This window comes from Saccopteryx leptura, chromosome 4 (assembly GCF_036850995.1).
Source record: "Saccopteryx leptura isolate mSacLep1 chromosome 4, mSacLep1_pri_phased_curated, whole genome shotgun sequence".
NCBI lineage: Eukaryota > Metazoa > Chordata > Mammalia > Chiroptera > Emballonuridae > Saccopteryx > Saccopteryx leptura.
Window position 1 is genome coordinate 3,392,679 of NC_089506.1, and position 23,320 is coordinate 3,415,998.

The following is a 23,320-nucleotide window of genomic DNA, read 5'->3' on the forward strand; positions in this document are numbered from 1 at the left end:
TCATTTTCCTCTCCTCTTATTGATTGAGTTAAATAACATAATTAAAGCAACACCGTTTTTGTATATTGTCTGCAGTCAGGATGTTATCTGCCAATTTTTTTTTTTTGGAGTTGTATATAATTATATTAAACTGAAGCTTTTCAAACTAACTCAATTGATCTTTAATAGAATATTGAGTTAATTAATTGATGGTAGGAAAGTATATATATATATATATATATATATATATATATATAAATGTCTAGATAGATATCTATGCACATATCTTATTCACTTCAATCTGAATGGCCCCAAATGTTTTTATACTTGAGTGAGTCCATTCATCTTGGCTATCCATTATACAAAACCTGACTTTGGTTCAGACCTTATTCCTTATTTTTATTTATTCTTCCGTGTCTGTATATACATTCTGCCTGCAGAGAGCCACAGTCTTTCAGACCCGCTACCATCTCCGAAGAGTGGATGGGTACCTTCCGTGTGCCGTATTCAACTTGAAGGCCAACCATCCACTATCATCAATCATTCATGAAAATTTGATACTGAAGAAAACTCAATAGCCATCCCCAAATAATCTTTTTTTCTTTTATCATTAAGAGAAACAATGGCAAATTATGCATGAATGCTCACAGTGGAATCTCTTTAAGTGCTTCTGATGGCCTCCATCAAATATTGATGCCACAGGGGAGGCATCCTGGACGTCTCGCCAGCCTTTACCGGAACACCCTGCCGTAAAGCCGCTGGGATCTCCGTGGCGAAGGGGCTGGTGCCATCCATCGAGAGCAAGATGCATCCTTTTGTAAGTGGGGTCAGAGATACCAGGGCGTCTGCCCTGACCCGGAAGTCAGAAGCCCTGGGTGAGAGTAATGACTGGTAGAGCCAAGCTCTGCGTCCACCTGTTTCCAACAGGCCTACATGGGGTCACCCGGGAGCCCCAGCTCCCCTAGACACAAGCACTGTGGGAAAAGAAAAGAAACAGCTAGAAGAAACGAACGGCAGTTTAAAAACAGACACCGAGTCAGCAATGAGGTCTAGCGAGGTGTTCAAGCGACCCACGTCTGCCCGAGCGCTCAGCGCTGACACATTGATACGTCTGGTGGTGGTGGTGGTGGGGGGGGCTCAGGTCCCGTCTTCCTGGAAGGAAACGGCATCTCTGCCATGTGAGACTGGACCTCTGGGATGAGGAAGGAGGAGAAAGATCCCGGGCTATGAGTGCTTCTGTTCCCGTGATGAGTGGCATTGCCCGTTTTTGTAATGCTTTCTCTCTTCACCGTGCCTACACCCCTTCCATGTGTAACCGTGCAGCACCAGGCTGTGACGGCAGTTACTCTGCAGAGAAGAAAACCCCCCAAGGGTCCAGGTAGGTCACTGGGGAGTCCCCGGTCGACACGTGGGCTCCAGGAAGCCTTTGAGGACCGACTGCGGCTTCTGTGCAGTCATGCTTGCAGAATTTTTTTTTTTTTTCTGGGGATGACATCTACCGGCTGACAGATGATTCTTAATATTGCATACCAAAGTTGAAGAATTAGTGCTGTAGGAGCTAGATTCTAATAAACTCATCTGGGGCAGGTGATGACGGGCTGGGAGACGCTTCTCCTGGCTCCCTTGTGTTTCTGCGCTCCCACAGGCAGAGGCTGGCCCTGGACCGCCTTCCCCAGGACGCGTGCCGGGAAGACAGAGCCAGGGACGCCGTCTGTCACAGCTCGGGAAGGGTGGGCGCAGAGCCTCCGGAGAGACAGACTCTGTCGGGAGCCGAGGACCGAGCTGCTTTCTGACCGTTTCTGGAGGAGCTTTGTGCCCCCTTCCCTCGGGGTTCCTCTCCCGGGAAGGGGCCCGGTGCACGTGTCAGTGTCGGGGTGCCTCTCCCGGGAAGGGGCCCGGTGCACGTGTCAGTGTCGGGGTTCCTCTCCCGGGAAGGGGCTCAGTGCACGTGTCAGTGTCGGGGTTCCTCTCCCGGGAAGGGGCCCGGTGCACGTGTCAGTGTCGGGGTTCCCCTCCCGGGAAGGGGCCCGGTGCACGTGTCAGTGTCGGGGTTCCTCTCCCGGGAAGGGGCCCGGTGCACGTGTCAGTGTCACCTGAATCTCTCAGCATCATCCTGTGGGAACCGGGACACAGAGAACTGGGATAGGACAGAGGCTGACCATCTGGCTCCTGCAATGCTGTGTGGTCACGTCGTCTGCCCTGACCCTGAGTGGTATCTCTTCCAGGCAGCCAGCACCCGGGAACCCGCGGCCGACTCACTGAGCAGTATCTACCTTCCCCCATTTTGGCCACAAGCATGAGACCGAGGACAAAGGCAGGTCTTTCCGGACAAGGGAGAATCAAAGGCCTTTCGGACGGATTTACTGGATTGGAGGGAAGTGGCGAGTCCCAGGCAGCAACCAGCATGTACCGCCTGCTGGGCCGTAAATGCGCCTTCGGACCACAGCTGTTCAAGCGTAGGAGGGATGGGGTGAGTCCCATCACGGAGGCTCGAAGACGTGTGTCCAAACAGCGCTCCAGTTGTGGGCACCTCTCCTGAGGAAAAGGGGCTTTCTGGACAGCCAGGTGCCGGCTCAGGGTGGCCCCTCTGTAATCACTAGGACTCTTCTGGGGGGGGGGGCAACTCCATGTGCTCCCCCTGGTGTTTCCAGCTCTGGGTTTCCAGGAGGGACCGAGGTGCTGGGAGCTGGCACATCCTGGAGGGTCCCATGCCACAAACTTTCTAGAAGGATGATTTCCATAGGGGGTGCCTCCTGGACAGGATTGCTTGTTCTTGGGGACCCCGCAGCCCTAGTGAGCCATTAGGGATCAGTTTCTCTGATGGAGGCTGCCTCCAAAGGGAGCTTCTGGAAGGGAAGGCACTCTCCACAGGGAGACAACCCCCCTGGGGCGTTGGTCTTGCTGCCCTCTGGACAGCTCCCGGGTACACCCTGCTTGAAGAGCGGCCATCAGCTTCCTAATAGTCCTGCGGCTTGTGTTCCAACAAGCACCTGGCCCTGGAGGCCTTGCCCTGCGATGCCCATTGGGGTGTGTCCACTCAGATGCAAGCACACCCGGGGTGGGCGGGCCTGCTGACCCCCACGGTATGTTCCAGAATGTCACAGACTGCGCCCTGGACCGATGCCTAGCCCGGTGGCCCCTCTGAACCCTGTTTTTCACTTGGCCCCAACCTGGGCCCATGAGAATCACAGGCTGTCAGTACAGGAGATGGTGTACCCCCACCCCCACCCCGACCCCTGAAGGGACTTGAAGAAACAAGATTTCATCAGCTCAGGCTGCCACGATGAAAGAAAGTGAAAGAAAGACGGGGTGGCTAGAACAACAGAACTGGATCTCTCTCAGTTCTAGAGGCTGCGAGTCCACAATCAAGGTCAAGGGAGTCCACGATCAAGGTCAAGGGAGTCCACGGTCAAGGTCAAGGGAGTCCACGATCAAGGTCAAGGGAGTCCACGGTCAAGGTCAAGGAGTCCACGATCAAGGTCAAGGAAGTCCACGGTCAAGGTCAAGGGAGTCCACGATCAAGGTCAAGGGAGTCCACGATCAAGGTCAAGGACGTCTGTGGTGGGGCCCCTGCCTGGTGGACACCAGCTCCTGGCCTACAGGGCGCAGGTCCTCACACAGGGAAGAGCGAGAGAGCCCTGGTGACTTCCTCTTCTGAAAGGGCACCAAGGACCTGGTCTAAACTCAATTTTAACCAACAGGCCCATTTCCTAACACCATCCCACGGGGAGAGTATTCCAGATAGGGAATTTGGGGACATTCAGTCCATAGCAGAGCACTAGCCTCTTTCCTCACAGCTGAAGACCACCTGCTAGGATGACCCAGCCTCCCTGACAGTGCCCCGCCCAAGAGAGCCCGATCCTGCCCCCCCAGATTTCCTGTCTGTTCAGCCAAAGCAGATGAGAGGCAGGTGTCCCCGCCCCCAGCCCCTCCCCCACCCCAGCCCCCCCTGAAGCCTTGCTTTCGAAAGCTAGTGATGACAGATCTCTCCTCCCCACCTCCCCAGGGAGGTGTAAGTCCTCCACCGTCCAGAGCCATCTTTCCAGGGACCTGAGAGCCTTCCCTTTGAAATGTACACACCTAAGGAGGAAGTCTCTCCCCCTGCTCCTCAGGGTGGCGGAGCCCAATTTCCATAAACCCAGTCAGTGAAACCCAGACTAATAAGCCCCCCCTCCCTGGCTGTAACTTCTCACTTTCCTGTTGCTGCTAACCCCCCCCCCCCCCCACACACACACACTACCCTTCCGACTCTCATTCTCTCTTCGCCCTCTAATCCGTCCTTCCTGTGCCTGGACGCACACCACAGGCCAAGGGAAAGGTCTGTACAGAAGCCCGCGGAGAAAGCCACCGGGTCTACCAGGTCCCTGGTGCTTAGAGATGGTGATCCGGACACTGGAGGCCGGGGCTGAGGGCCACACCGCCCGGAGTCCGGCTGATGGCAGCCTTCATCGGACACTGTATGAGACGCACTGAATAGACTGTGCCCCCTCCCCGTTAGATCCTATTAGTCTGCGTGGCTGACAGAGTGGAGACAGTGTAGCCATGAGTGGGTCGATGATCGAAAGACAATTCCCGGGGGGCCTCTCGGGTTTCTGCGTACGTTGCAATAAAGCAGACGCACTGGGGGGGGGGGCTGCCTTTGTCTCATACTATCTTTTCTCCCCAAAGGTCAAGGGTGTTGTCACCGTGATCACAGCCTTGGAAGAGAAGAGAGGGCATCCCCAATCAGAGCAGAAGGCAAGTGTATCTATCTGCCGGCCGTGATAGAAGTCATGTCCCCAGTGTCCCCAGGGATGGACCCCTCTCCCGCCGGGCCACCCACTGTCTGCGTAGGCAGCACCCGACCATGGCACCCTGCGCAGAGGGAGTGAGGGCTGTGGGACCCACTGCAAAAAATAAAATAAAAAAGGCCACCGATACTCTGGCTTCCTCCTGTTTTTGTGAATAATGACGCCCTTTGTTCCCGACCCGGTTCTCTCTCAGGGCCCAGCCAGCACTCCCGACCCGGTTCTCTCTCAGGTCCCAGCCAGCACTCCCGACCCGGTTCTCTCTCAGGGCCCAGCCAGCACTCCCGACCCGGTTCTCTCTCAGGGCCCAGCCAGCACTCCCGACCCGGTTCTCTCTCAGGGCCCAGCCAGCACTCCCGACCCGGTTCTCTCTCAGGGCCCAGCCAGCACTCCCGACCCGGTTCTCTCTCAGGGCCCAGCCAGCACTCCCGACCCGGTTCTCTCTCAGGGCCCAGCCAGCACTCCCGACCCGGTTCTCTCTCAGGGCCCAGCCAGCACTCCCGAGCCGGTTCTCTCTCAGGGCCCAGCCAGCACTCCCGACCCGGTTCTCTCTCAGGGCCCAGCCAGCACTCCCGACCCGGTTCTCTCTCAGGGCCCAGCCAGCACTCCCGACCCGGTTCTCCCTCAGGGCCCAGCCAGCACTCCCGACCCGGTTCTCCCTCAGGGCCCAGCCAGCACTCCCGACCCGGTTCTCTCTCAGGGCCCAGCCAGCACTCCCGACCCGGTTCTCCCTCAGGGCCCAGCCAGCACTCCCGACCCGGTTCTCTCTCAGGGCCCAGCCAGCACTCCCGACCCGGTTCTCTCTCAGGGCCCAGCCAGCACTCCCGACCCGGTTCTCCCTCAGGTCCCAGCCAGCACTCCCGACCCGGTTCTCCCTCAGGTCCCAGCCAGCACTCCCGACCCGGTTCTCCCTCAGGTCCCAGCCAGCACTCCTGACCCGGTTCTCTCTCAGGTCCCAGCCAGCACTCCCGACCCGGTTCTCCCTCAGGTCCCAGCCAGCACTCCCGACCCGGTTCTCCCTCAGGTCCCAGCCAGCACTCCCGACCCGGTTCTCTCTCAGGTCCCAGCCAGCACTCCCGACCCAGTTCTCCCTCAGGGCCCAGCCAGCACTCCCGACCCGGTTCTCCCTCAGGGCCCAGCCAGCACTCCGACCCGGTTCTCTCTCAGGGCCCAGCCAGCATGCCCGAAGCCGGCAGCCAGGGCTCCAGCGTGTCCGTGGGAGAGATGACCAGACCTTTCACACGTTTGGCCTTCCTTGCATTTGTTTTCTGTCGACTCATTTCAACTCTTTGCATTTTATCCACCAAGGAGGAGTGGGACACGTAACGAGTTGGGGTGTGCAGGGCGCTACCGAACACGCCTCCGTCAGAGTGGACTGTCTTACGTGTGCTTGTTACTCCGTGTGCTGGGCAGGCGTGGAAGGCCCACCACGCTCTAGCAGTTACAGGGACGCGGGTGACGCAGCCTCACGCAGTCGGACACACGCTCGGGGATCACCTCCTTGCACTGGAGCTCAGGGGAGGATGGACGCACTGCAGGGCTGTCCACGGCCACCTGATGGGCCGGTGCTCACGTCCGCTGGGCCAGGGAGCAGACAGGTCTGTGGGCAAAGAGAGGAACCCACCTTCTCGGACGCCCACTGCTCGTCCACGTGGCCTCCCTGACCCCTTGTTTCTTATTTCCGCCTCTGCTCGGTCAGGGACCTCCCCCCCCCCGCTTCACTCAAATAAAATACAACAGCACCTTCCCCAGGATTCTCGCCCTGCCGTGGACTGTCCCACAGACACGGAGGCCCCGGGGGATTGGAAGGGTAGAGGATAAGGGAAATGAAACAATCACATAGAGGTGACACAGAGCAGCAAGAGAACAGAACTGAATTTAAGACATACATATGTGTGGGCACCCCACCCACACGAGAGTGTCAGGGACACCCCCAAGCCGGAGAGGCTCAGAGATAGAAAGGGGACAAGGCATATAATAAGACGTCCTGACCCAGCGGGCAGGTAAGGGGCCTCTGGGGCTACAAAGGGTTGTTGCAGGATGCTCTGTAAAGAAAAGGGTGTCCTGCCCTATCAACGGGTCAAAAAAGTTACCTCGGATCATCCTTTCTGCGCAAGGCCCTGCATTCTCGTTCTTCCAGGCAGTAAAGGGAGGGATGGAAGATTCTGGAGCCTGGCATAAAATTGCCCTTAGCTCAGAACATCTGCCTTCCACCAGGCCCATCTGGGGGTGACTCATTCACAGACAGACGTCACTAATGATCACAATGCGTACATGGCTTTATACTTGTCTGCTCTAGAACAGGGGCCGGGAAACTATGGCTCGCGAGCCAGACGTGGCTCTTTTGATGGCTGCATCTGGCTCGCAGACAGATATTTCATAAAAAAATAATAACGTTAAAAATATAAAACATTCTCATGTATTACAATCCATCCATTTCCTACCACTTATGTTCATGGTTGCGGGTGGCTGGAGCCAATCACAGCTGTCCTCTGGGACAACACCACATTTTTATTGGATAATGCATAATGTACACGGGTCGTTGTATGGCTCTCAAGAATTACATTTTAAAATATGTGGCGTTCCTGGCTCTCTGAGCCAAAAACTTGCCTGACCCCTGCTCTAGGAATATTGCTTTGTCCGCAATTTAAAAATTATAAGATTTCTGGAGTGTATTATCTTGAAACTCAGAGAATGAAACATCATGCAGTAGTTTTTTTTTTTTTTTTTTCCAGAATATTTACTCGCAAGTCACCCTACTGGGAAGACTCTAATGTAATGTTAGTGGAAATGTGGCACTCTCAGATTTTCATTTAAACTCTTTTGTTTATTTGTTTATTTATTTATTCATTTTTAAATGAGAAGAGGGGAGAGAGAAACAGACTCACACAGGCGCTCCGACCGGGGTCCACCTGGCAAACTCCGTCTGCAGCCATGGCTGGAATCAACCAAACTATTTTTACCTCCTGAGTCTGAAGCACTCGGACCAACCAACTGAGCTATTCTCCGTGTCTGGGCCAACAATTGGCCTATGGAGCCACTGGTGTGAGAGGGAGAAGGGGGAGAGGGTAGAGAAGCAGATGGTTACTTTTCTTGTGTGCCCTGACCAGGAATCGAACCCAGGACATCCACGTGGCCAGGACCTGAACACTTTCAATGATGGGTTTTAGAGGTAGTGATCACTGAACACTGGAGACTGCTTAAAAATCAAATAATCGTATTTTATGGTATGAAATAAGCTCAGCAGTATCTGGCCCTGGCTGGTTGGCTCAGCAGTAGAGCGTCAGCCCAGGGTGTGGAAGTCCTGGGTTTGATTCCCGGCCAGGACACACAGGAGAAGCGCCCATCTGCTTCTCCACCCCTCCCCCTCTCCTTCCTCTCTGTCTCTCTCTTCCCCTCCCGCAGCCGAGGCTCCATTGGAGCAAAGTTTGCCCAGGTGCTGGGGATGGCTCCATGGCCTCTGCCTCAGGCGCTAGAATGGCTCTGGTTGCAACAGAGCAACGCTCCAAATGGGCAGAGCATCGCCCCCTGGTGGGCATGCCGGGTGGATCCTGGCTGGGCGCATGTGGGAGTCTGTCTCTCTGCCTCCCCACTTCTAACTTTGGAAAAAAATTAAAATATAAAATAAATAAATAAGCTCAACAGTATCTCCCAGAATTTTTATCTGACTAAAACTTCACGGAAACACAGGGGATATCCTGGTGTTTATGCTGCTCTACACTGCGCTGGCTTCACCATGCCAGCCCCTGTGAACTCGGTTCTGAGGACCTCTGAGTGGGCCGTGCGGTTCAGAAGGCGTGGTGCTCTCAGGCTACCACATCCTGGAGTGGACGCTTTAGAAACTTACTTTCGAAGGTTAAGTGTCTCTAAAAATGCATCCTATGAAGTGTCAGGGTGGTGGCCCTTTAAAAGACTGATCTCGGCTTCATTTCCTTTTATAGGACGTCAGAAAATCCTGCCCTGTGGCTTCCTCTATTTCATGGACAGGTAGTGGGTTGTCACCGGACCCAGACTCCCTGGAGATTTAACAACATCAAGATCAGTGATAATGGCTAGGGCCAGGCTTTATTCCTGGGCTTCCTCAGACAGCGCATTAAACTATAACCTTGACCCCTTGCAGAAGGCATCACATTGATGCCAGAAGGTGCATTTTCACCAATCTTGGGTACAGCATCATTTACACAAGTCTTACTTCTCACGCAGACCAAGACAAACAAGTGTTAAATCTAACACAAGTCAACAATGCCCGGGTCAATCTAAAATAATTGTCTTGGGCTCCAAGGACGCAGAATAATTGAGAGGACTGTCATCATGTGTGAGAGGAAGACTAATCTGAGAAAGGGAACTATTCACACAAGCCGGTCACACAGACATGCCCAGGACTTTCGGCAATGTCGGCGTGCTTGTGTGTGAGGCGGTTATTTTGAATATCAGGTCTGCCGTTAGCTGGCGTGAGAAAATTCCTGCTTTGTTACATTGGGATAATCATACATCTCTCCCAAGGGGGTGGTTGGGATGACGCGGGAGAATCATATGGATATACTCAGCGATTCTGTCATTTCTGCATTTGTACACAGGGGAGAGAAAGAGGTCACATGAGCTGTGAAACAAAACCGACGTGACCAATGAGGTCCTGTCCCTACACTTGCAAAATGCTTCGACTCAAAGATGAGCTCATCCTCTAACGGTTCCTGGATAGGGTTCTTCTGTCCTTTCAAAAGTCATTATATGTTATCTCTACCCCTTAGACACCAGGAAGAAATAAAAATAAGAAGTCCCTCATTTAATCAATTCAGATGAGTGCTTATCATATTCTAGACATTTTTCTAGGCACTGGGAATAAATTAGTGAATTAAACAATAATAAATATTTTCATTTTAGGGGTTTAAATTCTAGTATACTGTAAGCTTAATGCAAATAAAATCATTTTATCATTCTTGAAATAATGCAAATATTTCATGGACCATGCTATGGACTGAATGTTTCTTTCACCCCAAAAATTTTTTTGTCAAATTCTTCTTCTTTATATATATATATAATGTATTCATTTTCAGAGAGAGAGGAAGGAGAGGAGAAAGAGGGGGGGAGCAGGAAGCACTAACTGAGAGAAACCTTCTCAGCCACCCTGGTCCCCGTTAGCACCTGGCAATGTTTAATGATCAGACCACAGGGTTTTAAGCCCCTCCCTAAAGACAGATGATTTTTTCCCCCAGTTCTATTGAATTTTCACTTGTGCCCTGAAGGTGACAGAGCCAGCGGCCTTCCCACAGCCGTTTAAAGCTTGTGCTCCTTAGAGAAGAGAGAGAAGGGGGCTTTACAGAGCTTCAAGCTGTCCCCCCACAGCACCCTGTCCCCCGTGCCTGGGCTACCAGAGGCCTCTGTCCTGTCTGCTGACCAGTCCGCCTTCCAACTCCCCGGGGGGCCAGTGGAGGAAGAACCGCCGGTGTGGGTCCCAGGGACAGTGGTGGCTTCTGCCAGCTTACACTTGGCCTTCCACAATATAGTATTAAAAACAAAACTGGATGTGACCATCTCACTACATCACCAGGTCTCCGACACCGTCCAGGTGAGCCCGACTCCTACCTCACCCCTCTCTGGAGCTCTGACTGTCCGCATGTCAGCTGGGGTGGCCTCAGCTCTCAGAGAGGCCAAAGAAAAGTGGTGATTCTACAGATTCTAAACCTTTCTTCGGAGATTATACATCAGAACGGTACAGGCCAGGGCAAGGTTTTATTCTGCTTTCTGTATGCTAAATACAGAGACAAAGTAGAAAAGTAATTTTTTTTTGTAAATAATATATATATTTTTAATTTCAAATCTGTCATTCCCTCTGATAGAAGATAAAAAATTTTGGGGAAAAAAATAAAAAATTATCTTTCAAAATTTAAAAAAACTTCCAAATAAATTTTTCTTAAAAAAAATGTATGACGCCTGACCTGTGGTGGAGCAGTGGATAAAGTGTTGACCTGGAAATGCTGAGGTCGCCGGTTCAAAACCCTGGGCTTGCCTGGTCAAGGCACATATGGGAGTTGATGCTTCCAGTTCCTCCCCACCTTCTCTCTCTGTCTCTAAATTATTCTTTCTTTTTTTTTTTTGTATTTTTCTGAAGTTGGAAACGGGGAGAGACAGTCAGACAGACTCCCACATGCGCCCGACCCGGATCCACCCGGCACGCCCATCGGGGTGACGCTCTGCCCACCAGGGGGCGATGCTCTGCCCCTCCGGGGCGTTGCTCTTCCGCGACCAGAGCCACTCTAGCGCCTGGGGCAGAGGCCAAGGAGCCACCCCCAGCGCCCGGGCCACCCTTGCTCCAATGGAGCCTTGGCTGTGGGAGGGGAAGAGAGAGACAGAGAGGAAGGAGGGGGGGGTGGAGAAGCAAATGGGCGCTTCTCCTATGTGCCCTGGCCGGGAATCGAACCCGGGTCCCCCGCACGCCAGGCCGACGCTCTACCGCTGAGCCAACCGGCCAGGGCCTAGTACATAAGCTTTTTAAAGTATCTTTTTTTGCCACTTCTCATAAAGGTAACAGGATTGGATGCCTTCCCAAAACACAAAGTTATACACACACACACACACACACACACACACACACACACACACACCTTATGTTAGTTTCATTAGTCTTCCATTAAAAAAAGGATGGTTTAAAACAATAGGAATATATTCTGTATTGTTCGGAAGCCTGGAAGTCTAAAACCCAGATGTTGGTAGGACCATCTGTCCTTAGTGTGACTGCCCCTTAGTTCCTGGGGTTTCCTGACAATCCTGGGGCCCCCGGTTGGAGGAAGAGCACCTCAGTCCCTCCACATGGCCTTTCGTGTGTCTCTGTGTCTGTTCTCCTCTCCTCACGGGAACACCAGTCAGGTTTGATCAAGGTGGCTTCCTACTCCAGGACAACCTCCTCTTAAATTAACCTGTTCCATCTGCTTTGGCCTATTTCCAAAATAAGTTACATTGTGAAGTCCTGGGGGCTGGACATCAACGTGCACTTTTTCATGACACAATTCAACCCATCACTCCCACTCACCTACACACACAGGCACCCAGCACACCTACAGACACACAAGCACACACACACACACACACACACACGCAACAAAGGCAGGGCTGATTTTAGCTGGGACTGCAAGGATGGTTCAACATCAGAAAACAGGTCCTCATAATTCATCACACTGACAGTCACATCACCATTTCCGTTGATGACAGAAGAAACATTACATCACACTTGACCCGTGCATCCTATATACAACGCTGGATTTGAACTTTAATCTAATTAAAGTTTATCTACTGAAAATATTTCTCAGGTAGCATATGATTTATGAAACTTTAGGAATATCCCAAATGATCGGAGGGGAACATGACAGACAATCGCCTTCTTAATCTGATAACGTTGCTCTGGAGTCCTTAGTAATGTCCCAACATAAAACAAGACAAACTTGCATGAACGCTGAAGAAGAAACAACACTTGCATTCGTCCAGGTGATTAGATATATCACTGGGACTTTTCACAGACTTATCAAGATGTGTACTTAGTTATGCTGTTGTTTGTTTTTAGTGTTGATGGCTCGTCAGCAAGGCACGAGAAGACAGTGGTAGGAACGGATGGAAGGAGATCATCGCTGACGGAAGAGCCTCCACGACCCAGATCGGAAATAGCACCTAACAAAACAGAACCAGCTAGAAAAAGACAAGCACTGAAGCCTCATCTGCCCCATGTGCTTATCAGTTAGGTTTTACCACAAGCAACACCTGAGACCTTGGGTTCGGGATGACAGAATGCCAGTCAGAAAGGAGGGTGAGTCTTCTGCTCTCAGTGTCAGTCAGTTCAAGAAAGACCGACTCACCGGCATCCTAACAGAAGAGGGTGGTGAGTAAAGCGAAACACCCATTTATTCACACCTATGTCTAAGAGTTCTCTTGCAGATGGTTTAAGCGCACTGTCAGAAACGACGTCTGTTACACGACATCCACTTTATAATTCATTCAGATCATTTGTGGTCCTCCTAAAGTCTAAAGAGAAAGACAAACCGTAAGTCTTGTTAAAGAACGAAATTGACCTCAGAGGACGCAACTAATTCCGAAGCGCCCGCTGGAGGGTCCAGGGACACGCTTTGAATCCTACGGTTCAGAATTCCAAACGTCTGGCTCTGACTCGGTTAGGGAGCTGCGCTGCGGGAATCGAGGGGTGGGGGGAGGGGAACTGCAGCCCCCAGACCACGCCAGGGGCAACCGCTGTGCTGAGCACGAACCCACGATGTTAATTATCTGCCGTGGTCAATTACCCACAGCCATGATCCCCCTTCATTGCATCAAAGAATCGGAAGTTTCCCAACTTGACTCAGATCACATACAAATCGGGTTGAACTTGAGTGACAACATTCTAGACTATGAAGGACAAGAAAATAAAAAAATGGCCCTGGCCGGTTGGCTCAGCGGTAGAGCATCGGCCTGGCGTGCAGGAGTCCCGGGTTCGGTTCCCGGCCAGGGCACACAGGAGAGGCACCCATCTGCTTCTCCACCCCTCCTCCTCTCCTTCCTCTCTGTCTCTCTCTTCCCCTCCTGCAGCCGAGGCTCCACTGGAGCAAAGATGGCCCGGGCGCTGGGGATGGCTCTGTGGTCTCTGCCCCAGGTGCTAGAGTGGCTCTGGTTACAACAGAGCAACGCCCCAGAGGGGCAGAACATCGCCCCCTGGTGGGTGTGCCGGGTGGATCCCAGTCGGGCGCATGCAGGAGTCTGTCTGACTGCCTCCCCGTTTCCAGCTTTGGAAAAATGAAAAAAATAAAATAAAATAAGTAACCCTTTAATTCCTGTGTTTAGCGTTTAAGTCTCCCTGTTTAGTCAGCACAGACAGGCAACAAGCCCGCCAGCACCCTGGCAGGTACAGCCTGCTTTGCAGACTCTGTCTAGTTAGGAGCGAATCAGTCAGTATGGCTCTGTGGGCTGCCTCATGCCGACGCTTTAAGCCACTTTTAAAAGTGCGTGTGTCGCGTCGCCTGTAGACGCGAGCCTCCACAGATATCCTGACCCTTTAAAAAAGATCACATACAGAAATGTATCCCCTTGTACTGCCTCTGGTGTCGGCTTCTCCGCAAGCTGTTCAACAGCCACCCTCCTGTTCATACCCCTCACAGAGCCATCCCTGTGTGGAGAGGGCCCCGTGACACCCATCTCCCCAAAATGACTCCGACATAGGCCTCCACGCCCACCATTTCCCTCACAAGAAGCAGACACTTTCCTTGGCTCCTTAAATCTGAAATTAAGAAATACTAAGTAACTCTGTATGAGAATATCTGTGGGGCCTCAGAAAAGCTACTGATGACCTTGGTCCCAGGCGGTGTCACCGTCTTTGCCAGGGGTTTAACCTGCGGTGGAGGCTTGCTCTCCTTTTCACCTGATAGCATTCTGTGCTGGGTCCCGGGTTGTCACCCACACTCGCCTCTCAGAAACGAACCCGGATGAATCGGAAGACAGGCGAGAACAGGGGCTGGCCGGGACGTGGAGGAAAGGACACCCTTGTACACCGATGGTGGGGCTGTCAGGGCGGTACAGCCCTGTGAAAAACAGCATGGAGGGTCCTCCCAAAAGTTAAAAATATAACATACGATCCGATAATTCCACTTCTGCGTGTATGTTCAAAGGAAATAAAATAGATATCTTGAAAAGGTATCGGTACCTGCGAATTCATGGCAGCATTATCCACAATGGCCAACACATGGAAACAGCCTGGGGTCCTTCAAGGGAGGCCCTGGCCGTTTGGCTCAGTGGTAGAGCATCAGCCCAGTGTGTGAATGTCCCGGGTTCAAGTCCCGGTGAGGACACACAAGAGAAGCACCCATCTGCTTCTCCACCTCTCCTCCTTCTCTCTTTCTCTCTCTTCCCCTCCCACAGCCATGGCTCAGTTGGTTCAAGCACATTAGCCTGGGACACTGATGGCTTCATGGAGCCTCTGTCTCAGGCGCTAAACAAAAAATTGCTTGGTTGCGAGCACGGCCCGAAATGGCAGCACATCAGCCCCAGACGGGAGCTGCTTGGGTGGGTCCCAGCTGGAGCGCCTGCGGGAGTCTGTCCCTCTGTCTCCTCTCCTCTCACGTGCAGAAGAAGGGGGGGAAAGAGTCCATCATGGGATGAAGGGTTAAAGAAAATGGGCTGTATGCATACAATTATTCAGCCATAAAAAGGAGGAATATGCTGCCATTTCTGACAACATGGACGACCCAGGAGGACATTATGCCAAGGGGCACAGGTCAGACAGAAGAAGACAATACTGCGTGACTTCACTCACATGTGGAATTTTAAGACGCCACACGCAGAGAGACAGAGACAAATGGCGGTTTCCGGAATATGGAGATGGGGGAAATGAGACCTTGGTTAAAGGCACAAACTTCCGGTTATAAGATAACCACTTCAGGGGGTGTAACGTCCAGCATGGTGACGGCAGTTAACACTTGGGATCTATTGTACAGTAGGACGAAAGTGCTTTCACTGCTGTAAAAATGTAACCCTGAAGTGATGATAATCATTTCACGACACTGCGTTTGTTCAATCGTCACCTTATACACAGCCCACATGACACAGACGCGGACGGGACCACGCCGCCTCGTGCACCTCCCTTCCGTTAGAGGGGGGCGCGTGTTTGCTACTCAGACGGTGACCTCACGAGAGCCACCGCAGGCTGGATAATTGAAGTCACTCCTCTTATGAATTAACGGTTTTCCAGGAAGAGAAAAATCACTGTTACGAACAATGAGGACATTTGGGTATCCCCGAAAATCAAAAAGACGCACACAGGTGACCCCGGGAGAGAGGTGCCATTGAACCAGCCGCAGAATTCCGTAGAGCTAGCTCCCTCTGACCCACCCGTCCCTCGCCTGACTTCAACAGGCTCCCGAGTGAGGGAAACCTGCGGCCTCGGCCAGGCCGACCTCGGGAGGACGTGAGGCTGGGGTCCGGGTCACAGGACGGAGAGCAGGCGCAGGGCGTTCACGGAAGTGGTGACTGCAGTTCTCAGACAGGGGGTTTCCTGGGCAGAGACCCAGGAGTCTTCCACCCTAACGCCTGGGCGGATACTTCACATCACGCTGTCTGAGAGAAAAATCACGAGTCCGTGGCCCTTGTCACTGTCTCATTCTTAGAAATGCATCCAAATCCCCTCCTGATTTCAAAAAAAGAGAGAGAGAGCTACTTGAAATACCAGTTAAAATAGCATTCGCCCAAGGAGATGGCTTCTGGATCGGAAATTTACCCCTGTGAACCCAAGGCCCATGCAGCACGCTGAAACAAAATAATAATAATAATAATAATAATAAAGAAATAAGTAAAATACAATGAAGCGAGGACATTTTCTTACGGTGATTCCCAATATCCACTTTTCAAAGGAGAAGTGTGAGTGGATGGAGTTCATCAGTGAGGGAAGGTGAGAGGCAGTCATTCTGAAAAGTGGCAGTTAAGCCTTGTGATTTTTTTTTTTTGAGGATTTTCTATAACAAATAGATACGCTGGCTCTAAAATTACTTCTAGCTCCAGGATTACTCCACATATGGTTTGCAGCTCATCAAATAAGGTAACGGGCTTTAAATGTGCTTGCTTCCTTTAATGACGCTCCACCCACCCTGCTGTCACCAGAGGACAGAGTTTCACAAGTTGTGTCAAATGTCTCATGAAACCAACTTCCTGGGATATCATCAATCACTGGCAATCGGAGTGCTGGACATCACTGAACATCTGTCAGTCTTCCACACAGAAAATAAACATACTGCATGTCTGTTAAAAAGTGTTTGCATGTATTTTTGAATCTGCTCTTTATATAATTCCATCTAAAAAATGATTCGAGGCCCTGGCCAGTTGGCTCAGTGGCAGAGCGTCGTCCCAGGGTCTAGAAGTCCCGGGTTCAATTCCTGCTCAGGGCACGCAGGAGAGGCGCCCACTTGCTTCCCCACTCCCCCTCTTGCTTCTCTCTCTCCCTCACTCTCCCTCTCTCTTTCTCTCTCTCTTCTCCTCCCCTACCTCAGCCATGGCTCAATTGGAGTGAGTTGGCCCTGGGCACCGAGGATGGCTCCATGGCCTCCACCTCAGGCACTAAGAAGAGCTCAATTGCTGAGCAACAGAGCAACACCCCAGATGGACAGAGCATCATCCGCCAGTGGGCTTACCAGGTAGATCCCTGTCAGGGAGTATGCAGGAGTCTGTTTCTTTGCCTTCCCTCCTCTCACCGAGTAAAAAAATAAAAATAAAAATGATTCAAATACAGTAGCAATAAAAATGTATTCTGCAAATATAAAAGATCTGAATAGGGCAACGTTATTCTCAAGACATTTCATGTTTTATTTAAAAAGTATGGCTAGTCTTATGGGTTTATGCTTAATGCACTCAGTTTTAGGCTGGGAAGGGGCAGGTTGCAACTTCACATCCTATACATTCTTCTCAAAGGACCCTGAAAGGGTTCTTCACAGTCAGCCTTGGAGAACGAAGTACTTTCTCCTCATACTAGTGGAAAGACTTTGATTTAATTGATGGAAATGATGCCCTCACCAGCGTCTACAGTATATGTATATTGACCATATATTAATATATATGATCAGGAGCTGGTCAGTGCATTCTGGAATCTTACACAAAAATTCAGCCCTGCACAGAGGAATAAACTGTTTTCTTCTTCTTCGTAGACTGCAGTTTCCAAGTTTTGTTTTAGTTCTCGGTACCAGTGCCCTGGGTTGCCGCGGCTGCATATGGACATTTAATGAGTATTTAATGATATTTTGAGGATGATTTACTGTGCTGGACAGGTGATATCATGAATAATAGCTCCAAGTGTTGAGATGTGAACACAATTGTTGGCTACCTTCCGCCTAAGTAACTTTAATAGTCTGCCGGAATTTGCTATAGTTACAAAAAAAAAAAATCTGATATGGTCCGTTATGTCCTCATACTTCTTGTATTAATTACAACGTGACACTGCCCAAGGTTACAATGTCGGGGTTTCCTGGGGCCAGTGGTCTCCCAGGCAGGAACCCAGCTGTCAGGCTGGGCGTCTCCTTTGGGGGTCAGGTGCACTTCCTGGTCATGCAGGTGGTCAGCCCAAGGCAGTCCCCTGCGGTGGCCGGACTGAGGTCCCCGTGTCCTCGGAAGCCTCTGTGATAGATCAGCCCCCGCTCTGTGAGGTCTCCTCCAGGTGCGTCCTTCCTGTGTCCCCTGCGGGCTACTCACACCAGCGCTTGCTCCATCCTGGGCAAGTGTGAGCACACCACACTGCCTTCCGACCCCTGTCCCTGTCTGGTCGGCTGTCTACGGAATGCCACTTCATCGTAGGACTGACCGTCCATCACCACCTGCCACATAAAGTAACTGAATCGAGGGAACTGGCACCCAGAGACCGCCCGCTCAGAGGCTGTGCCCGCTGAGACCGCCCGCTCAGAGGCTGTGCCCGCTGAGACCGCCCGCTCAGAGGCTGTGCCCGCAGAGACCGCCCGCTCAGAGGCTGTGCCCGCAGAGATTGCCCGCTCAGAGGCTGTGCCCGCAGAGACCGCCCGCTCAGAGGCTGTGCCCGCTGAGACCGCCCGCTCAGAGGCTGTGCCCGCAGAGACCGCCCGCTCAGAGGCTGTGCCCGCAGAGACTGCCCGCTCAGAGGCTGTGCCCGCAGAGATTGCCCGCTCAGAGGCTGTGCCCGCTGAGACCGCCCGCTCAGAGGCTGTGCCCGCAGAGATTGCCCGCTCAGAGGCTGTGCCCGCTGAGACCGCCCGCTCAGAGGCTGTGCCCGCAGAGATTGCCCGCTCAGAGGCTGTGCCCACAGAGACCGCCCGCTCAGAGGCTGTGCCCGCAGAGACCGCCCGCTCAGAGGCTGTGCCCGCAGAGACCGCCCGCTCAGAGGCTGTGCCCGCTGAGACCGCCCGCTCAGAGGCTGTGCCCGCTGAGACCGCCCGCTCAGAGGCTGAGCCCGCAGAGACCGCCCGCTCAGAGGCTGTGCCCGCTGAGACCGCCCGCTCAGAGGCTGTGCCTGCAGAGACCGCCCGCTCAGAGGCTGTGCCCACAGAGATTGCCCGCTCAGAGGCTGTGCCCGCCCGCTCAGAGGCTGTGCCCGCAGAGACCGCCCGCTCAGAGGCTGTGCCCGCCCGCTCAGAGGCTGTGCCCGCTGAGACCGCCCGCTCAGAGGCTGTGCCCGCCCGCTCAGAGGCTGAGCCCGCAGAGACCGCCCGCTCAGAGGCTGTGCCCGCCCGCTCAGAGGCTGTGCCCGCAGAGACCGCCCGCTCAGAGGCTGTGCCCGCCCGCTCAGAGGCTGAGCCCGCAGAGACCGCCCGCTCAGAGGCTGTGCCCGCCCGCTCAGAGGCTGTGCCCGCAGAGACCGCCCGCTCAGAGGCTGTGCCCGCCCGCTCAGAGGCTGTGCCCGCTGAGACCGCCCGCTCAGAGGCTGTGCCCGCTGAGACCGCCCGCTCAGAGGCTGTGCCCACAGAGACCGCCCGCTCAGAGGCTGTGCCCGCTGAGACCGCCCGCTCAGAGGCTGTGCCCGCTGAGACCGCCCGCTCAGAGGCTGAGCCCGCAGAGACCGCCCGCTCAGAGGCTGTGCCCGCTGAGACCGCCCGCTCAGAGGCTGTGCCCGCAGAGACCGCCCGCTCAGAGGCTGTGCCCGCAGAGAAGGGGCGGACCTGCAGCGGCCCCCTGTCCTGCCCCGGGTAGGACCCCTTCTTACCCTGCCGTCCAGGCTGCTGGGAAGTCCTACGAGCTCACGTTCTCACTGTGAGAGCTGTGCCCCATTGAAGATCCTGGCTGAATTTTAGATACTCAAATTCTTCACCTGATCATGTTACAAGAAAAAAAAGAAAATGGAACCTCCGATTTCCGCCATGCCGTTGCTGTGGATTCTAGTTAGAGATTCTGGAAACAGGCCTGCAGCCAAGTTTGGGGATGCTGCCTTCTCAGTTAGAGACGGTGACCTCGAGCCCACAGGGAGCGGGTTTCGTTTCAATACCCAAGAATAGAAAGAGAACAGTTATTTCGAGTTTTTCTGTAAACCCGTTTGCTGACACTCGGAAACGTTAATCCCGGGGGTTATAAGTTCCATAAACGGTCTTGATTTCTCTGTCCCGCAAAGACTGAGAGCACCGGTGAAGAATGTATGTGGTGATTCCCTGTAACTATTATCTCTCACTAACCTCTAGGAATTTCTCCACTTTCTGTATTTCGCACACAGCCTCTTTGTCCGGCGATTGGTTCCATAGGATTCGTGTGTCTTCATTGCCGATGACGGTTCAGACTAAAGTTGGCTCCCTGGTGGCCAGCCTGGAACCTGGGCACGGGGGCAGCAGGTGCGGCTTAGAACCCCTGCTCCGACACAGGTGCTGTGTGTGAAAACGATGAAGCCTCTCTCTTCTGGTTACTGTGAAAGCTAAAGGAGACAGCACTTCTACAGTATGTGGGAATGGCCCGACACACGACAGGCCTCAGGCGTGCACCGTGAAGTGCAGTTTGACCTTAGATGTCGGCTCTGCTCTGGCCCACGGCCTGGCTCATGACCATGCCTTGTATTACTCAGGAAAGTACTTTAGAAACATTAACAGTGGCCCTGGCAGGTAGGCTCATTGGGAGAGCATCGGTCTGGCGTGTGGATATCCTGGGTTTGACTCCCAGTCAGGGCACACAGGAGAAGCGCCCATCTGCTTCTCTTCCCTTCCCCCTCTCCTTCCTTCCTTCCTTCCTTCCTTCCTCCCTCCCTCCCTCCCTCTCTCCCTCCCTCTCTCTCTCTCTCTCTCTCTCTCTCTCTTCCCCTCCTATAGCCATGGATCGGTTGGAGCAAGTTGGCCCCAGGTGCTAAGGATGGCTCCATGGCCTCTGCCTCAGGTGCTAAAATAGCTCAGTTGCCGAGCAGCAGAGCAGCATCACCCCCTAGTGGGCTTGCCGGGTAGATCCCGTTCGGGACACATGTGGGAGTCTGTCTCTCTGCCTCCCTGCTTCTCACTTCAGAAAGAAACCAAAAGAACAGAAATACTAACAGTGAGATTTCCCCTGTACGAGCTCAGCCTCAGGAAGCTCCAAACTCCTTCTATTTCGAGCCACTGAATTATCGTGCTATCACCCTTTATAATCAACTTGCGATGTTGGGAGGCTTCTCGGTCACTCCTCGGATGTAAATTTTGTTTGATCCTCTAACCAGCTCTCAATCTTTGAACTGGAACTGCTCTGTTCACATCACCAACTCTAACGATCCAACTTCAGTGCTTTCCAAGAATATGTTCCAATACTGAACTTTTTGTGATTAAAAAACAAAACAAAACAACCCAACAAAACTCTAAGGTAGGCAAAATGTAACAGCAGGAAGGAAGACAGGCCCCTCCCACCACATCCTCCACTTTCCTGTGGTCGGCAGCCCTCACACACATGCTTCTATTTATATATAGAACTGTAGCCATACTGCTTCTCTCTGGTAACTTCATATTAGATACTTTCCATGTGAAATACGAATCCGCTCTCTTTTAATCCCTGAATGGTGTTCAGTTATATCGGGGTACCGCAGTTCATAGCAATCCTCTATTATTGAGTTGTTTCTAATTTCCAACATGCACGCACACATACCGGTACACACACACACACACACACACACACACACACACGCTCTCATCCAACTGATCCTGTGTAAACAGATATATTATACCTGCCAGACCTCCAATTCCTCTTCATCCTAGATTACCTCCTGAAAATCAACGCTTAGAAGTGAGATGACTATAAACTGCATCATTACGGTTTTCTATAGGTCGTTACAATTTTCACTAAACTATGACTCTAGCTCACACTCTGACCACAGACACAGGAGAGGCGACCAGGCTACCAGCGCTTCTGTGTCAACACGGAAACTGCCATGCGAATGAAGCTCTGGAACCTTCTCACTCCCTCTCACCTCCCTCCGCTCACTAAAACCGGACAAGATGCTAGAACGTGCTCAACTCGTGACCCGCTGGGAGGTGACAGGCTGCAGATGCTTCGTCTTTTACCCAGTTTTACATTTACTTTAAATTAAAGCAAAACCAACCGAAGGGGAGAAAAGCACTGCTGATCTAACACCATCATCATCTCTGCAGAAAAAGAGTAAGTCAAATAAAGAAGGTTTAATTACTTAATACAAGTGATCAAGGTGAGTGTTACCTACTTACAGAATAGTCAGTACATAAGGACTTTATAAAAATTACAAACATTGACATCCCTATTAATAGACAGTCACATTATATGATATAAAGCAGAAACTGATAGAATTAAAGCCGGAAACGGGCAGTTTTAAATCAATGGCTGGAGGTCTCGATTCTACACTTCCTGGATGGGTGGAGCAACAGGACCGGAAGACAGGTGAGGAAACAGAGGACCCGACCAGCACAGAATGGCAGCTGGAACTGACGCACACGTGCAGAACTCCCCTCCCAACAGGGGCAGACCTGCTCATCTCAACCACACAGGGAGCGTTCTCCGGGACAGACGCTCTACCGGGCCACACGACCAGTGTTAATAAACAGGAGAGGACTGAAACCATGCAAAGGGCCTCTTCTGGCCACGACGAGTGAGATCAGACATTTAACAGCAGAAGGAAATCTGGAGCGTTCACAGACGTCTGGAAATTAAACAACGCCCTCTTCAACGACCAACACTCAAAGACGGGATCAGAGAAGAAATTGGAAAACAGCCTGAGAGAAACGAAACAAAACCACATCACACCAGAACCTCTGGGACTCAGCGACCCAGAGACAGCAGGGAGGAGGGGGTGACGAGGGAGGCAGAGACGCCTAGGCTAGGTCAGGTAAGGGGCACCTCCAGCCACCAGAGGGGACAGGAGGCAGAGAAGGGTTCTCCCAGGAGCCTGGGGTGGGGGCAGCCTGGAGGGGTGGCTCCCAGGACACCTGGATCTCACACTCCACACCTCCAGAGCCATGAGAGAAAACACCTTTGTTGCTTTAACACACCCAAGCGGGTCGTTATTTGTCCTTTCAGGTTCTGTGTTAAACTCCTTGAGTGACAGGTGGATGGTTCTGTCCAAGGACCAGTGACGTTCTGTTGATCCCTGTACATCAGGGGTCGGGAACTTTTTTGGCTGAGAGAGCTATGAACACCACATATTTTAAAATGTAATTCCGTGAGAGCCATACAACGACCCGTGTACATTACACATTATCCAATAAAAATTTGGTGTTGTCCCGGAGGACAGCTGTGATTGGCTCCAGCCACCCGCAACCATGAACATGAGCGGTTGGAAATGAATGGATTGTAATACATGAGAATGTTTTATATTTTTAACGTTATTATTTTTTTTTATTAAAGATTTGTCTACGAGCCAGATGCAGCCATCAAAAGAGCCACATCTGGCTTGAGAGCCATAGGTTCCCAACCCCTGCTGTACATGTTACAACTTACCCCTTCCTTTTATTTTCAATCTGTCAAAGTTGTCTCAATGTATTTACTACTAGCTGAAATTTCAATCTTTAAGCCTCTGGTGTAAGATTTAAAGTGAGACTATATTCTGTCTTGATTCTCTTGAGTATAGAAAATAAATCATAGCGTGTAAGAAATAATAAAGGGGTTATGGGCTT

The 23,320-nt window shown here is 52.1% G+C and overlaps 1 protein-coding gene across 1 annotated transcript; it reads left to right on the top strand.

Moving 5' to 3' along the window:
* The first annotated feature begins 2,383 nt into the window (after positions 1-2,383).
* On the top strand, positions 2,384-19,430 carry LOC136403484 (mucin-22-like). The gene is made up of 3 exons (XM_066382270.1): positions 2,384-2,501; positions 5,899-6,009; positions 18,130-19,430. Exons 1-3 carry the CDS (start codon positions 2,384-2,386, stop codon positions 19,428-19,430), a joined length of 1,530 nt encoding a protein of 509 aa, XP_066238367.1.
* Positions 19,431-23,320: the final 3,890 nt, after the last annotated feature.